Here is a 17307-nt window from a genome sequence, read left to right as displayed (position 1 = left end):
ATCTTCACTGTTATGATATTTTTTAGAATTTCTTTTTTTTTCTTCTAGAATTCCAACTTTCTAAAATCTTATATTTTAAAAAGAAATTCTGAATAACAATGAAGATTTAGCATTTTTCCATTGATTGAATACTTGCTTGCTATTTTTTCAGCTGAAATTTGATTTTTTTTTCAGCCGAATTCTTCGAAAATTCAATTTTGTGACATTAAAATATACTTTTTTCAAAACCGAAGAATTTGAAATTCTGATTTTCTGACGTTATTAGAGGCTGCGAAATGTCCGGTTGCGAAATGTCCGGTTGCGAAATGTCGCGGCTGCGAAATGTCCGGTTGCAAAATGTCCGGTTGCGAAATGTCCGGCTGCGAAATGTCCGGTTGCGAAATGTCCGGTTGCGAAATGTCCGGTTGCGAAATGTCGCGGCGGCGGAATGTCCCGGAGCCAGTATATCACTGGCATCAGGGGGTCTTGCGACACCCTGAAACACGAGGGGGGACGAATGAAAAATGAGGAAACGGTGTTGTATCTTCAGTTCCCTTCCGTTTTCACTTAAGGGGCGGGGCTTAGCACACCTGCACTTATCCCGCCCACCCTCCCCTGGGAAACTCCGCCCCTCTTCTCACACTTTACAAGCCCTAATACGTCTTCAGTTGGTATTTGAAGTAGTAAAAGACAGTAAAACAGGTGCGAAATGGATTCACACCTCAGATTGTAAACCGCCGCAGGTGTCATAAAAGAATAGATATGCTCTCATGGGAAACTATCAAGAGAACTTGAAATTCCAAGTCTAATAGCTCCTTTTAGACATTTTTTCCGAAATTCAGATAAAAACTCACATTGTTCTAAAATAATTATTTGTATAGAAAAGCTAAATAGTGCAACAACAGCCCCCGCTTGTTGTCGTAACTTGGATTACTTTAGACTGGTATACTGGGTTACTGTAGAGATACTGTAGTTAGCTACAAGGTACCTATCTACTATCCAAATAAGGTTATACTGTAGGTATACTGTAGCTATTTGAAAACTCCACGTGGTTAGGTTTACCTGTTGTTTATACGGCCGGCTTACTGTAGACATTTCACTGTAGATACTGTAGCTCTAGAGTAGCTACAGTATCTTCATCTAGAATTCAGGTTTACTGTAGTTGTACTATTGTTCCCAGGAACTACAAAAAATAAAGCATACCGTAACCAATTAAATTCCATTAAATTCGAAAAATTTCAAATTCCCCCTACTTTTTCAGCCATCAGTACCTGGATTTCTGCAAACTGTCAGTGTCCAATCGACGTCACAAAATGAGAAACGGCGAGAAATGCGGAAAGAGGAAAAACGAACGAGAAGAGAGTTGAATCGAGTGATACATGCGTTTGGGGATGAGGAGAAGTTGGAGCTGGAATTGGCAAAAAAGGAAATACAGGTGAAATCTGAAATTTTCCAAATTTTTGAACTTTGGAAGAAACTGAAACTCCGAAGTTTCTAATTTTCGAAATTTTGTAATTTTACTTTATGTAATTTTTTAATTAATGAAATGTTGTAATTTTAATTTTGAGATTCCGGAACTCTATTTCTGTAATTCGAAAATCCATAATTCTGGAATTTTGAATTTTGAAATTTCGAAATTCTGAAAGATTCTAAAAATCTAAAATGCCTATTATCCTATATTTCGATCTTTTGTGATTTTCAAAATTCAAAGATTTTGAGATTCTGAAATTCAAAAATTTTTAATTTGTGAAAAAAACTCAAATTCTAGAATTACGGGAGATTCTGGAAAATGCTTCATTCTGAATTTTTGGAATATCAAGATTTTGGAATTTCGAGATTCCGATTTTCTGCGAACTTTGGAATTTTAGAATTCTAAACTCGAATTTTTGAAGATTCAGAATTTCTGAAAAGTTTTGAAATATTGCCATTTCGAGATTTTGACTTAAATTCTAAAATAATAAATTCCAAAGTTCCAGAATTCGGTAATTGTGACATTCTCAAATTTGGAGCATTTGAGATTCTGAGATTTCGGAACTCTGAAATTTTGAAATTCTGAAATCCAGAAAATCAGAAATTCAGAAAAAATATGTTTTCAAATTCCATAATTCTGAAATTCAGATATTTGGAGATTCTGAAATTCTGGAATCCTGGAATTCCGGAAGATTCAAGCTTCTGATCTTCTGATTATTTGCAGCGTCAACGTCAACTGGAAATCGATTCAATGAAATGGAAACCATCAATTCAAAGCGGCCAGCGAGTCGAAGAAATCTATCCCTACGTTTTTGATGCTCGAATTCAATCTGGCCACACGATTTTCGATATCAATGGAATGAAATTTGCGCTTCCAGAAGGTTCCAGAAGAGACACTTTTAAGACGCATGAAAGTGTTTTGGTACCACCATCGAATAAAGGAGATATTGACAAAATTCAAATTGTTTATATTAAAGATATGGACGAATTGGGACAGAAGGGGTTTAAGGTGAGGCTGTTAATTGTCTGGAATTAGCTGAAAATGGTCCGAAGTGTCCTAGAATGGTCCAAAAACGTCTAATAATCCAAAATTGACTAAAATTGTTACCAAAATGAGAAATTTAGAAAGTCCAAAAATTTTTTGCAAAAGACCATTTTAACCCCCGCTAAAAATGGTCCCAAACAACATGAACTGTGACTAAAATGTATGAAACATAGTTCGAAATTTCTCTGAAAATGGTTCAAAGTTGGTCTAAAATAGCCGAAAATCATTGAAAATTAATTTTAATGGTCTAAAATAGACTTAAATTGTCTGAAATCGACCAGGAATGATTTGGAAAATGATCCTTAAATGATCCAAAGTTCACTAAAAATGGTCCAAAATGGTCTCAAATGGCATAAAATCACTCAAAATTAAATTTGAAATGGTCAAGATTGATTTTAAACTTTCCAAATTTGGTCTAAAAGTGACCCGAATTTCGTTCAAAACGGTCCAAAACCTAAGAAAGTGGTTCGAAATTCGCTAAAAATGGTCTTGTGGTCCACTGCCAGAAACCTAAAATTGTAAAAAATGAGCCGAAATGCTCTAAAAATGCCTCCATCTCTTAATTTCTCAAATTTTTCCAGGGTTTCGAAAAGCTGAACGTGATCCAATCGATCGTATTCGAACAAGCGTACAAAACCAAAGAGAATCTTCTGATTTGTGCACCGACTGGAGCCGGAAAAACGAACATCGCAATGTTGACAATTTTGAATACAATTCATGAGCATCAGAATTCGAGAGGAGAAATTATGAAGGACGACTTTAAGATTATCTATATTGCACCTATGAAAGCGTTGGCAACTGAAATGACCGAATCGTTCGGGAAGAGATTGGCACCGTTGGGATTGAAGGTAAGAAGAAGATTCTGGAAAATCCTGAAGATGCTGAACATATTCAAAATTCGGGAATTATTCAGAATCCCAAAATCTCGAAAATTCCAGATATCCAACATTTGAGGTTTTTAAAATTCGAAAATTCTTACGTTCTGAATTTTTTGAATTTTAGATAAATTCTGAAGTTTCGAAATTTAGAATTTTTGAGCTTCCTTTCGTATTCTCTGGACTTGAAAGATTCTGAAATTCTAGAAACTTGAAATCTGTAAAAATACTCAAAAGACAAAGTTTTGAAATTCTGGAGTTCTAAAATTATCGAATTTTAAGGTTTTGAAGTTCTGAGATTCTAAAAAATTCCGAATTTTCTCTGATTTTTAGAAATTCTGAAATTTCGAATTTCCAAATTTTAGAATTTCTCAATTTCTGAAATTTAGAAATTCTGAAAATCTGAAGCTATAAAATTCTGAAAATTTGAAATTCTGAGATTCTCAAAGTCTGAGATTTGGAAATTCAGAATTTCTGAAGCTATAAGATGCTGAAGTTCTGAAATTCTGAATTTCTGAACTTTCGAGTTACCGAATTTTAGAATTTCTCAATTTCTGAAATTTCGAGATTTTTCAAATTTCTGAATTTTTTGAATTTTGAGAATTTCTAAATTTCTAAATCTCGATATTCAGAATTTTCGAATTTTCCAAATATTCTCATAAACTCGCTATTTTTCAGGTGAAAGAGTTGACCGGAGACACTCAACTGTCTCGAAATGAAGTGGCCGACACCCAGATGCTAGTGTTAACACCCGAGAAATGGGATGTAATCACTCGAAAATCATCCAGTGATAACTCCATAATCAACACAGTCCGCCTACTAATCATCGATGAAGTTCATTTGCTACACGACGAAAGAGGTCCAGTTATTGAGACATTGGTTGCGAGAACACTTCGACAGGTTGAAATGTCACAGTCTGGAATTCGAATTGTTGGATTATCAGCTACGTTGCCCAATTATATTGATGTCGCTCGATTTTTGAGAGTTAATCCTTATAAGGGACTGTTCTTTTTCGATGGCAGATTCCGACCGGTGCCGTTGACACAGAAGTGGGAGTTTTTAAAAAGTTAAAAACTTGGGGAATTCCAATTATTTTGCAACAAAAATCACATTTCTAGCCCTTCTAGAACCCGAGATACGGCGATTTGAAGCTTCGGAGAAACGCAGACAGTTAGAGTGCCTCGTTTTCTGCGCCTCTAGGCTCAAAAACTATGAAGAGCTGGATCTCGGGTTCTAGACGAGCTAGAAAGATGAAAATTAGAGGAATTATGTAAAAATTAGTAGATTTTGTAAAAAAAAAGGGTTTTCTGAAAATTTGGAAAAATTTTCATGTTTTCGGAAAGTTTTAAATAATGTAGATTATTTTATGAAATGGGAATTTTCAAACATTTCTGTTCAATTTTCATCTTTCTAGCTCATCTAGAACCCGAGATACAGCCATTTAACGTTTCGAAGAGACGCAGACAGTCAGAGTGTCTCGCCGTCTGCGTCTCTTGCCTCCAAAACTTCAAATCGCTGTATCTCGGGTTCTAGAAGAGCTGGAAATGTGATTTTTTTTGCAAAATGCTTCATATTTGCTGGGTTTTATTGAGCTACTTTAATCAAATTTCAGATTCATTGGCACCCGAAAAGCAGGCAACTTCCGTGACAACCAAACACTAATGGACAATGTTTGTTATGATGAAGTAGTGGATTTTGTAAAGCGAGGACATCAAGTGCTGGTTTTTGTACATACTAGAAATGGAACAGCGAAGCTTGGAGAGGCTTTCTGTGCGAGAGCATCAGGTACTACCGTATTCCTTTATATTCACAAAATGTCCCAATTCCTCTTTTTTTTTCAGTTCTCGGCCAAATGGATCTGTTCCTACCGAAAAACAAGGAATCGAGTAAATATGTGCAAGCGGACAAAGCGATCAATATATGCCGAAATCGTGCTCAAATATCACCACTTTTTCAACGTGGATTCGGAATCCACCATGCTGGATTATGTCGTCAGGATAGGATTCTGATGGAACGATGTTTTGCTGAAGGACATGTTTCTGTTCTTTTCTGTACGGCCACACTCGCATGGGGTGTCAATTTACCAGCTCATGCGGTTGTCATTAAGGTGGGCGGAGCTTAGAGGGATTTTGGGGCTTTAGAAAAAAACAATCTGAAATTCTTCTAGTTTATGTACCATTGTGGCCTAGAAAACTCAGCTTGCAAAAGTTATGCACCATGTTGAATGTCCTAGAAAACACATCGAGCGAACTCGATTTCTCATGATTTCATAAATTAGCAACGTTAGGACATCTGGACACACAGACACAAGAACTTACTGTAGCCCAATGTTCTATATTCCAGGGAACAGACGTGTTCGATGCGGAAAAAGGAGTGTTCACCGATTTGGGCGTTCTCGACGTTCAACAAATTTTCGGTCGCGCCGGTCGCCCGCAATTCGAAAACGAGGGACATGGAATCATCATAACGACGAGAGATAAAATTGATAAATATCTGACGATGCTGGTCCATCAGAATCCGATTGAATCCAACTTCTACGCACGTCTTCATGATAATTTGAATGCTGAGGTGGCACTGGGTACAGTATCCACAATTGATGAGGGTGTCGAATGGTTGACGTATACTTACATGTATACCAGAGCTATTAAGGTGAGGTTTGGGGATCTTGGTAGTTTCAGAACCGGTCATTCCGCAACCGGACGTTTTAGAACCGCGGTTGCGAAGTTGTCAGTTCTAAAACGTCCCGAAGCCGAAAAAGTACAAAATTCTAATTTTTCAGAACCCAATGGCTTATGGTATCGCTTATAATGCCATAGAACGAGATCCAAATCTACGTGATCACTTTGGAAATGTAATTCGAGAAGCGGCGATTCAATTGGATCAGAATAAAATGATTCGATATGATATGGCGTGAGTAGAGGTTTAAAATTGACTAGAAGGGGTCAAATATGACGAATAATAGTCCAAAAATTGACTATAAAAGGCCTAAAACTGTCTTAAAATGGTCCAAAATTGACTGGAATTGGTCTAATATCTACTAAAATGATCCATTTTTTCCAGAACCGAATACCTGAATTCGACGGATTTGGGACGAATCGCATCGAATTTTTATGTGAAATACGAGACGATTCAATTGTTGAATGAAGCAGAAAAAGGCGTTGGACTACCGGTCGCATTTACGTCTTTTATGCCGGATGATATGGTTTTGGGTCTGGTTTCAATGGCAACGGAATTCGCGAATATTAAGGTTCAAAATCTACGAAAAAAGGTCATTTCGCAACTGGGATGTTTTAGAACCGCGACGTTTTATAACAGCAATTTTTCAGATCTTTGACATTTTAGAACCGCGTCATTTTAGAACTGTAAAGTTTTAGAAATGCGACGTTTTAGAACCGCGATATTTTAAAACTACAACATTTTAAAACCGCGACGCTTAAGAACCGCACCATATTATAACCGCGAAGTTTCAGAACCGGTCATTTTAGAACGGTTGCGAAATGTCCATTTTGGAGGAAAATCGGTTCTAGAATGTCAGTTCCAAGGTGTCCGGTTGTGAAATAGTAAGCTAGATGACCACTTTGGAACCGGACGTTTAGGAACCGTTACTTCAAACCCCGAAATCAGGTGTTTTAGTATAGTTGCAAAATAGACAGTTCTAGAACGTCCGGTTTCGAAATGATCAGTTTCAAAATGTTTTGTACAAACCATATCAGCCGGTTGCGTCGATTTGACCAAATTTTCAAAATCGAACATTTCGCAACTGACCGGGTCGAAAACATCCGGTTGCGAAATGTCCACTATAAAGGAAATTGGTTCTAGAACATCCAGTTGCGAAATGGTAAGCTTGATGATCATTTGGCAACTAAACATTTCATAAAGGGTGCGACATGACTGGTTCTGAAGTGTTTAGTTGCCAAATGTCTCATTTTTTTGCAGTGTCGCGAAGAGGAAATCAACGATTTGGAAGAGCTAATGAGTTTCGGATGCATTCTTCCAGTACGTGCCGGTGGTTTGGCAAGTGTTGCTGGCAAAGTCAATGTCCTTCTTCAATCTTTAATCTCTCGAACTCAAACTCGTAATTCTGCACTAATGTCTGAGCAATTGTATGTCCAACAGAACGCTGGACGTCTGTGTCGAGCAATGTTCGAAATGGTTCTTAAAAATGGGTGGAGCCAGGCGGCCAACGCATTTTTGGGAGTTGCCAAGTGTGTTGAGAAGCAGATGTGGTTGAATCAGTGCTCATTGAGACAGTTTATACAGGTAAGCGGGTGATATGGCGTGATTATAGTCCCAAATCGACAAGAAATGCCTCGAAATTGTCTTAAAATAACCGAAAAAAAACGCGAAATTGTTGAAAAATGGACTATGGCAAGTATTGAAATAGTCAGAAATAGTCCTTTTGACATTCTAAAGTTTCTGGGTAGAACAAATTTTGGAATTTAAAAAAAATTAGGTCATGACTAGAAAAAATTGGGTCATGGCCTAGAAAAATGCAGGTCATGAACTAGAAAAAAGTAAGTCACGGCTTAGAAAAAGTAGGTCATGACCAAGGAAAAATTGGGCCATGACCTAGAAAACTCCAGGTCATGACCTAGAAAAGAAAACTCGGATCTCGGGATTTTTTTTAATTTTTTGATCTGTAATCTGTCTAAAATTGTCTGGATTTTCAATCTGCAATAATGTCCATGAATCACCAAAAACAAATTTTTTTTGGAAAAAAAAATCAAAATTTTGTGTTTCAGATCATCAACATTCCAATCACCTGGATCGAGAAAATCGAGCGGAAGAAAGCGAGAGAATCGGATCTCCTAGAATTGTCTCCAAAAGATTTGGGATACATGTTCAGTTGCGATGGAGAACGACTCTATACGTATTTGAGATATTTGCCACGGATGGATGTCGAAGCGAGATTTAAGGTATTCGGAAATTGGATAATCTGAGATTCTGAGATTCTAGGGGTTTAGAATTTTAAGATTTTAGGATTCTAGGATTCCAAGATTCTGAGTATTCCGAGATTCGGGAAATCTGAAGTTCTGTGTTTTTGGAATTTTGACACTCTGAGTATTCTGAGATTCTAATATTCTGAGATTCTTAGATTCGGAGATTCTGAGTTTTTGAGATCCTGATATTTCGTGATTCTAAGATTCTAAGATTCGTAGGATTCTTAGATTATAAGTATTCTGAATTTCAACATTTCCTAACCTTCTTTTCCAGCCAATCACCTACACCATCGTTCAAGTGGAAGTAACCCTGACCCCCGCATTCATTTGGAACGACGCCATTCACGGCAAATCGGGACTCCAATCGTTCTATCTCGTCCTGGAGAACATCAATGAGAATTTGATCATCCATCAAGAACGAATTGGAATCGGAAAGATGAAAGTGTCGAAATGCGAACCCCAACATATCATTTTCACTATCCCCATAGTCGACTGTCAACTGACAAACAACTTCCAGCTACGCGTCGCTTCTGAATACTTTGTCACAGAAGACGTCGTCGTCCCGATGAGTCTTCATAATTGTATCCTTCCAAAGTCGTTCAAATCGCATACGGATCTTTTGGATTTGGAACCCCTGCCGATTAAAACGTTGAAAAATGTGCATTTTGAAGCGATTTATGGATTCGACTACTTCAATCCGATTCAGGCGCAAGTGTTCTTTAGCTTGTACAAAACTGATAAATCGGCACTGATTGGAGCACCGACGGGATCCGGAAAAACGCTTTGTGCAGAGTTGGCAATGTTTCGATTGTTACAGGTATAGAGATTTCTTTGGGAATAGAAATCCACCTAACTTTCAACTTTGAGCCATTTATCTTGCTTCCTGGAAAAGCTATCAAAAAATGATCAATTGATAAAATGTTACTGATAACATGATAAGCATTTTATCAGTTGACCACTTTTTGATATCTTTTACAGGAAGCGAGATAACTTCGCTCAAAGTTCACCACAATTTTCCCAAGCCAAAACTACAGTAATCCCAAATTCAATAAATTTGCTCAAAATCCAATTCCAGGACCACCCTGGTATGAAAGTCGTCTACATTGCTCCACTGAAATCTCTGGTCCGCGAACGTGTCGACGATTGGAAGAAGAAATTTGAAGTCGGAATGGGCTATCGCGTAGTCGAGGTGTCTGGCGACGTCACACCGGATCCAGAAGAGCTCTCGGCGTCCTCAATACTCATCACGACCCCAGAGAAATGGGATGGAATATCCAGATCGTGGGCAACAAGAGAATACGTCAGACGTGTTGGGCTTATCGTCCTTGATGAGGTTCATCTCCTTGGTGTTGATCGTGGAGCTGTCCTCGAAGCCATCGTATCCCGTCTGAAGATGATTACCAGAAGAAGTCACACACGCGACGAACCCGTACGTCTTCTAGGTCTCTCCACAGCTCTGGCGAATGCTGGTGACGTGGCAGAATGGTTAGGAATTCCTGACGAAGCCTGCTACAACTTTCGACCTTCGGTTCGCCCGGTTCCGATTTCAGTTCACATTCAAGGCTTCCCAGGACAACACTATTGTCCGCGGATGGCGCTGATGAATAAGCCAGCGTACAAAGCGATTCTGACGTATTCTCCGAGAAAGCCTGTGCTGATTTTTGTGTCTTCGAGACGACAGACAAGACTGACGGCGTTGGCATTCGTGAATTTGTTGATTGCCGATCACAATCCGAAGCAGTGGTTGAATATGGAGATGTTGGAGTTGGAGGTGTTGATGGCGTCGATTAAAGATGAGAATCTAAAACTGACGCTTCCATTCGGCATCGGAATGCACCACGCCGGTCTCTCGGCTCACGAGCGTGCAATCGTTGAGCAGCTTTTCATTGAGAAGAAGATTCAAGTGCTCATCGCCACTGCCACGTTGGCATGGGGTATCAATTGTCCCGCCCATTTGGTCATTGTCAAGGGAACCGAATATTTCGACGGAAAGAAGGGGAAATATGTGGATTTTCCGGTTACAGGTTGGTCTTATTTCCCGGGGGAAAATCGGCCAAAATTAGGTCAAACTTGTCAAAAAAATTCTAAAAACCTTGCAGTCCATAAATCAATAATTAGGTCAACGTCGGGGTTCCGAAAGCTGAGCTTCAAAAATGGGTCACTGTAGGACCTACTGGAAATTGTTTTTAACACTCAAATTAAACCTGAAGTTCGATGAGTCAAAAAAAAAACGATAATTAGGTCATTTAAGCCAAATTAAGTAAGTCAAATTTTAAAACCGGAAATCACAAAAATCGATTAGTTAAGTAGGTCAAACGTAGATCGAAAATTCAATTTTTCTCAATTTTTCTTCAATTTTCTTTATTATTCAATACACAAAGACACACATAGACATAAACTTTAAAAGAGAGTTAAAACAGGAAAATCCCTCTACTCCTTGACGTCGTCCTTTCTCAACGACTCCCCCTGCGTCTTCTTCTCGTGTTTCGCGTGATCCTTCTCCTTCTGCTGATCCGATTCGCCATCGTCGGCGGTTCGCATCTTCTTCTCGTTGGGACCCGACTCCTGTTGCTTCTCCGGACCAGACGCCGGTTGATTGCCACGTTGAGACCGTTGCGATTTTTTGGATTTTTTGGATTTCTTCGATTTTTTCGATTTCGTCACTTTTCCCGATTTCTTGGCGGCCTGGAAATAAAAGGATTTGAAACACGAATCGTGTTACACAATATATTATCTAGGACATTTACCATGGTGGCCTAGAAAATTCATTTTGAGGAAGGTTAGGCCACCATGTTGGGATGCTAAAATTTCGAGGCCGCGGTCGACAACGAGCCCAAACTAATACCTTATCATCAGCCGGTGGTGGTCCACAATCGACACTCTGCACCGTCGTGTTCTTCTTCTTCTTTTTGCCCTTGTCTTTGCCCTTGCCCTTGTCCGATTGCTGTTTGGCGTTGATTTGGGAGGGTCGCTTGACGAGCTCATTATTGGCAACGTCGTAGGCGTCGAGGCATGCCGACTGATCGACTGTCGTCGTCTTCGTGTGATCGTCGTCGACCATCTCGATGCGAAGCGTGTTCTCGTGGTTGTACTCGACTTCGGCTGAAAAGAAGGGTTTTGGGTTACTGTATCTCGATTTTTTTTCCAATTCGTAATATTCAGAACGATTCTCCGGATCCACAAATACGAAAAATCAAAATTTCAAAAAAAAACATTTTTTTTCGAATTTTCGAATTTCTAACTTTCCAAAATGATTTTCGAAATTTAGGATTTCTGATTTTTGAATCAAGGACATTTCGAAAAAAATTCAAATTCAAAAACGCATCAGGTGAATAACAGGCCGTTTCTAAGTCATTTACCATTGTGGCCTAAAAAACTCAACTTGCAAAAGTTAGGCCACTAGGTTAAATGATTTCATATCCCCACTTACCCTTAGTCTCATCCTTTGTCGCCGTCTTCTTCGCATCCTTCTCATCCTGATCTTCCGACGTCGTCTTCCCCTTCTTGACCTTCTTCGGCGCTTTAGCTCCGCCCTTTCCACCTCCTTCGACCGCCGCTCCATCGGCGTTCTTCGCGTCAGCATACGTTGATATCGCCGACGCTTTTGTGTCCGATTGATCAGATTCTCCAACTGGATAACCAGAATTCTTATGATCGCCCATTGCAGTGCCAGTGTTACCACCCGTCGTTGCTCCCGATCTAATACCAATCGTCGTACCGATGGTTTTTTGAGTCTTCTTGATTTTTCCACTTTTTGACTTTTTCTTACACCATTTCGAGCAGTTGGCGAGTGCTAGGGCTAGGATTAGGAAACAACCTGGAACATTTTCGAATTTTTGGATTTTTGAGTTTTTTATATTCGAAAAGTTAGGCCACCATGTTAAATTAGCTTAGAAAACACACCAATTGGAAATCAGACAATTTCTAGGTCATAGAAGTTGGTGGACTAGAAAACTCGACTTACAAAAGTTAAGCCATCCCGACACAAAAGACTTATCAGTGTGTAAGAGGAGGGGCGTGATGATGAGATTAGGTACGTGGACTGTCCAGAAGTCATTTGAAACTGTTATAGTCCATAATAATACTTGCATTATCATATTGAATGAATGCTTATTTCCCGATGGATAATTTGAACTAACTAAGGACTGAATCCAGGGGAATCTATTGGATTTGGAGGAGGGAGAATGGACGATTTTTTTCTTTTGGGGGTTATGGTGCTGAAGAAAAAATTCGGAGAGATTCTGGCGGGAATTTGAATTTTGAAAAGCAAATATCCAGGTGGAGAGAGAATTGGAGGTTTACGTGAAAAAAACAAGAATTTCGAAAATTTTAGAGGAAGTTGGAAAATCTGAAAATTAAAGATGGATTTTTGAATTCTGACCAATTTCCAGAATTCCTGAATTTCAGATTTCACAATTTTCCAATTTCTGAATTCCAGAATTCCAGTATTCCATAATTCAGGATTTTCAGAGTTCCAGAATTCCGACTTTCCGGATTTCCGAATTTCGAACTTTCAGAAGTCCAGATTTTTTAGAATTTCAAAATTTTAGATTTTCGAAGAATTCCGAGATTTTCAAAATTTTCAATTTCGGAATTCCGGATTTTTGGAATCCCAGAGTTCCTAAAATTTCGAGAATTTCCGATTTCCAGAATCTCTGAACTCCGGATTTTCGAATATCCGAAAATTCCAGACTTGCGAAATAGCAGAGTTTCTAATCTCAGAGTTCCACATTTCCCAAATTTCAGGATCTCAGAGTTTCGGATTTTCTAAATTCCAAAATTTATGTAATCTGAATTTCGGATTTTCAGAATTTCCGAATTCCAGATTTTTCCCGAATTCTAGATTTTCCAGTATTCAATAATTTCGGATTTTCCAGAATACTAGATTTCCAGAATTTCGTTCTTTGCGAATTCCGGATTTGCCAGACTTTCTAGAACTTTAGATTTCCGATTTTCCGATTTTCAAATGTCCGGAATTCTAGAGTTCAAGATTTTCAAAGTTCCAGGTGTTCAACGTTCAGGATTTTCAGGTTTTCTGAAATTTCTGGAATCCAGAATTCTGAAAGAAAAGGAAGTCCGGAATTCTGAAAGGAGAAACGGATTTTCTTGAATTTTAGATTTCCAGAATCACCAGATTTTCGGAATTCCAAAGTTCCAGAATTTCCCGAATTCCAGGTGTTCAAAATTCCGGATTTTCAGAATTCCTGACATTCCGAAATTCCAGTATTCCATAATTTCAAATTCTCATAGTTCCATGGTTTTCTAGAATCCCAGATTCACAGAATTCCAACATTTCTGAAATATTCGAGTTCCAATCTGCTGGATTTTCAAATTTTCAAAACTGTCTTTTTCGAATTTCTGACTTCAGGATTTTACGGTTTTTCAAAACACCAGATTCTCTAGAATTGAAAAAAAATCAAGAATAGAAAATTCTAAATTTCCAGAAGCCACCAAATGCATATATATTGTTTTCAGACGTTCTCCAAATGATGGGTCGTGCCGGCCGTCCGCAATTCGACGATTCAGCAGTCGCCGTGATCTATGTTCAAGACTCGAAAAAAACGTTCTACAAGAAATTCCTCTACGAACCATTCCCCGTCGAATCCTCCCTTCTTCCAGTGCTTCCCAACCACGTAAATGCTGAAATTTCAGCCGGAACAATTGATTCAAAGCAGGGAATTGTTGAGTATCTATCAGGAACCTATCTCTATCGAAGACTATTTGCCAATCCCAATTATTATGGTCTAGATGAAGATTCCGAAGAATCAATGCTCAAATTCATTTCTCAAATCGTCGATGGCTCTGTTTCGGAGCTCCTCGAATCGGAATGTATCCACGTGGATTCGGAGAATGACATCATCGGACCGACGGCGTTTGGTAGAATCGCATCGGTTTATTATTTGCAACACGAAACGATTCGATTCTTGGTGAAGACGTTGCATTCGGGATGTACTGTTGAACAGATGTTGAAGGCGTTGACAGATGTGCCGGAGTATGCGGAGATTCCGGTTCGACACAATGAGGATTTGATTAATACCGAGTTGCAGGTAGGGTAGATTTAAGAACTTCTGGATTTCAGAAATTCGGAAATCCTAAAAAAGGCAAATTCGAAAATATAGAAATGCTGAAAATTTGTAAATTCAGAATTTTCGAAAAACCTGAATTTTCAGGAATTCGAAAATTCAGAAACTTAAAATACCTAAAATTCGTAAATTTGAAAATTTTTATTTTCAGAATTATGAAAATTAAAAAGATTCGAAAAAATCTGAAAATCTGTAATTTTGATAGTTTACAAAATTTTTAATTTTTAAAGAAATTTTCTCAAAATGTTGCAAGTTATTTGGAAATATTCAGAATTTCAACATTTTCCGAATTCACTAAAAAACCGAAAATTCTAGAAATTCAGTAATTTAAAAGTTAGGGTATTCTAGAAATCGAAGAATTCAGAATTTCGAAATTCCAAAATTTGGATAACTTGGAATTTCTGAATGTTCAAAATAATCAGAAAATTAAAAATTTGAAAACTAAAAATTGTAGACTTTTCGAAATTCTGATAATTTAGTAATGTAGGTAAAATACTGAAAAAAAAACAAAAACTTTGAAGTATTCGATTTTTCAGACTGAAAATTCTAGAAATTCGGAAGTTCGTTCAAATTTCGAAATACTTGGAATTTCAGAGAACCGAAATCCCAAAATAGCTGAAAACTCAGAAATTCGAAATTTTCAAAATTTCCTACTCTCCCGATTTCCAGAAAAAGCTGCGAGTCCGTTTCTCAACATCAGTAATGGGAACATCGGCATGTAAAGCACACCTTCTATTCCAAGCTCATTTCATGCGAACCCTTCTCCCAACCGATTACCGGACCGATTTGAAGAGTGTTCTGGATCAGTGTATTCGCATTTTGCAAGCGATGAGAGAAATGGCAAGACTCAAAAATTGGTTGAGTGCAACTATGAATATTGTCTTGTTGCAACAAATGTGTCATTCTGCTAGGTTTGTTTTGAAAAATCGATAATTGATTGAAATTCGTTTGTTTTTCTCTTTCAGATGGCACGACGATCATCCCCTTCTATGCCTTCCTCATCTAAATTACGAAGACGCTCGTTCTCTCGGCGATCATCTAACGATTCCACAACTTCAGAATCTTCTTGAAGTCGAGAAATCCACGTCGTCAGAAGACGTGAAACTTCAGAAGCGCGCCTTTAAAATGTTCCGAGAATGCACGAGGCTGGATGAGACACAAATGAAAGAAGTGCTGAAGGCGTTGTGTCACTGGCCAATTGTGAATGTGAGAACGATGCAGTTTGTGGATTCAGAAGGAGGGATTCTGGATTTGGAGGAGGAGAGAGAAGTTAGAGTCAAAGCTGGTGATGTGTACAAATTGAGAATTGTCATGGAGAGAATGGGTCCGGCGAAGGTGAGATTTTTTCAATTTCCAAGGCCAATTCTTGGAGGCTCAATTATCTGGATTCATGTCAGAGACATCAAAAACTTCAACTGGAAAAATGCTTGGCATAATATCTCCAATATTTTATCAGTTGACAAATTCTTGATATCTCTTGCAGGAATCCAGATAAATGAGCTCAAAATGAAAGTATTGGGACCCGTTCTTTTAGAGAATTTACAGTATCACTCAAAGCTTTGAACTTTGAGCCATAGTTGCAAACAGGCCGCCCGCCCCGGGCAGACGGACAGATAAGATATTTTGACGGATTTGATATCAAATGATAGATCTNNACGAGGTTTATNTATTTTTTATGGGGAATGNTTTGATATTATTAAGAATGAACAATGNTGGAGAAGTGGTGGAAANGTGTAATCCATNGTNGTNAGGTTATTGGNGANTAGACCAACGAGCCGGGCATGCGCAGCTTCGTCGATGCTCGTAAAATGCAAATTGTCGACAATACGGCTTATCGAATCGCGTAAATTCTAGAAAATTCCAATTTTTCGACCCTAAAAACGGGTTTTTCGGCAAAAACTCACATGTAAAACTGCATTTTTCCGGTGTCATCGTGCGCAAGTAACTTTCTGAAAAAAAATCGAAAATCATTGCAAAATACAGTAGTTGCAGTTCTCGCTGCGGTACATTGCTACAAAACGCGGCATGCGCCTTTAAACGGACTACTGTAGGTGAATTTTTTGCAGATGTTTTGTTTTTTTTGTCGTTTTCGGCCTATTTCCACCTATTTCCGTAGATTTTTTTGCAAAAAAGAGAGAAAAGTTGAAAAAGAAGATGTTTATTGATGTCTGGGTGCAGTGCGGACCATTCCGAAACAAGCAAAGTGCTCAAATAGACAAAAAAGAATACAATTTTCGAAAATCAAAGAAACGGAAAACACCTAGAAAACCCCATGAAAAACTAAAGAAACAAGAAGATTAACATACAGAAATCTGGAAAAAAGTGAGTAAATTTTAACACAGCTTTTTGGGAGGCACTGGGAGATGAGAAACAATAGAAAATGGGAAAAATATTCTAAAGACTACAAGAAAGATATGAAAAAGCGATGAGTCATCTGGGAACAAAAAATCGAAAATTCTAGAAATTTCCAACAAAAACAAGGAAAATCAATAATTTAAGAAACATCCAGTCGAAGTGTGTACTCTTGGTCGATTCCCAGATAGCAATCGCTGAGAATGTAAACGGAAAGCGAATGTTTTCCTCTGAACATTTTTATCATTGAAATACGCAAATTTAAGCTATTCTAGAAAAAAAAAATCAATGTTCTTACTTTGCCGCTGGAATTCTGATATCCAATTTAGCCGTTGAACGTGTCGAATGCGACCCGACGACGGTAGTGGTATTCAGAATTTGATCGTTGAATTCACGGCCGACAATGATAATCCATCCGGCTTGTTTGGGTTTTGGCCATTGTGGGAGGTGCATTTGAGAGTTGTTCTGTAAGATTTCGGCATTTTTGGGATTATGAATTCTAGAATTGCGGAATTTTTGGTACCCAAATTTTTGAATTTGGAGCCGTTTTTAGATGCTCAAAG

The 17307-nt window shown here is 38.3% G+C and overlaps 3 protein-coding genes across 3 annotated transcripts in view; 1 reads left to right on the top strand and 2 right to left on the bottom strand.

Annotated features, from left to right (window-relative positions):
* The window catches only part of CBG04253, a gene marked incomplete at both ends in the record, with an annotated part of 23194 nt that overhangs the window by 5456 nt on the left and 431 nt on the right, over positions 1-17307 (top strand). Inside the window, 16 exons of the mRNA XM_045242024.1 lie at positions 1241-1414; positions 2174-2458; positions 3076-3342; positions 4048-4418; positions 4982-5154; positions 5211-5476; positions 5713-6018; positions 6149-6279; positions 6430-6616; positions 7306-7629; positions 8112-8285; positions 8584-9126; positions 9385-10333; positions 13785-14356; positions 15062-15303; positions 15358-15727. Coding sequence (XP_045092624.1) covers positions 1241-1414; positions 2174-2458; positions 3076-3342; positions 4048-4418; positions 4982-5154; positions 5211-5476; positions 5713-6018; positions 6149-6279; positions 6430-6616; positions 7306-7629; positions 8112-8285; positions 8584-9126; positions 9385-10333; positions 13785-14356; positions 15062-15303; positions 15358-15727 — 5334 coding nt within the window. The remainder of the gene's footprint in view (positions 1-1240; positions 1415-2173; positions 2459-3075; positions 3343-4047; positions 4419-4981; positions 5155-5210; positions 5477-5712; positions 6019-6148; positions 6280-6429; positions 6617-7305; positions 7630-8111; positions 8286-8583; positions 9127-9384; positions 10334-13784; positions 14357-15061; positions 15304-15357; positions 15728-17307) is intronic.
* Positions 10740-12406, bottom strand: CBG04255 (the record flags this gene model as incomplete). The annotated part of the gene is made up of 4 exons (XM_002630282.1): positions 10740-10994; positions 11155-11411; positions 11740-12126; positions 12274-12406. 4 exons carry the CDS (start codon positions 12404-12406, stop codon positions 10740-10742), a joined length of 1032 nt encoding a protein of 343 aa, XP_002630328.1.
* Positions 16887-17197, bottom strand: CBG04254 (the record flags this gene model as incomplete). The annotated part of the gene is made up of 2 exons (XM_002630281.1): positions 16887-16974; positions 17043-17197. 2 exons carry the CDS (start codon positions 17195-17197, stop codon positions 16887-16889), a joined length of 243 nt encoding a protein of 80 aa, XP_002630327.1.

Source organism: Caenorhabditis briggsae (genome assembly GCF_000004555.2).
Source record: "Caenorhabditis briggsae complete genome, chrII, whole genome shotgun sequence".
NCBI lineage: Eukaryota > Metazoa > Nematoda > Chromadorea > Rhabditida > Rhabditidae > Caenorhabditis > Caenorhabditis briggsae.
The sequence above is the reverse complement of the archived record's forward strand: the minus strand, read 5'-3'. Positions and strand labels throughout refer to the sequence as shown.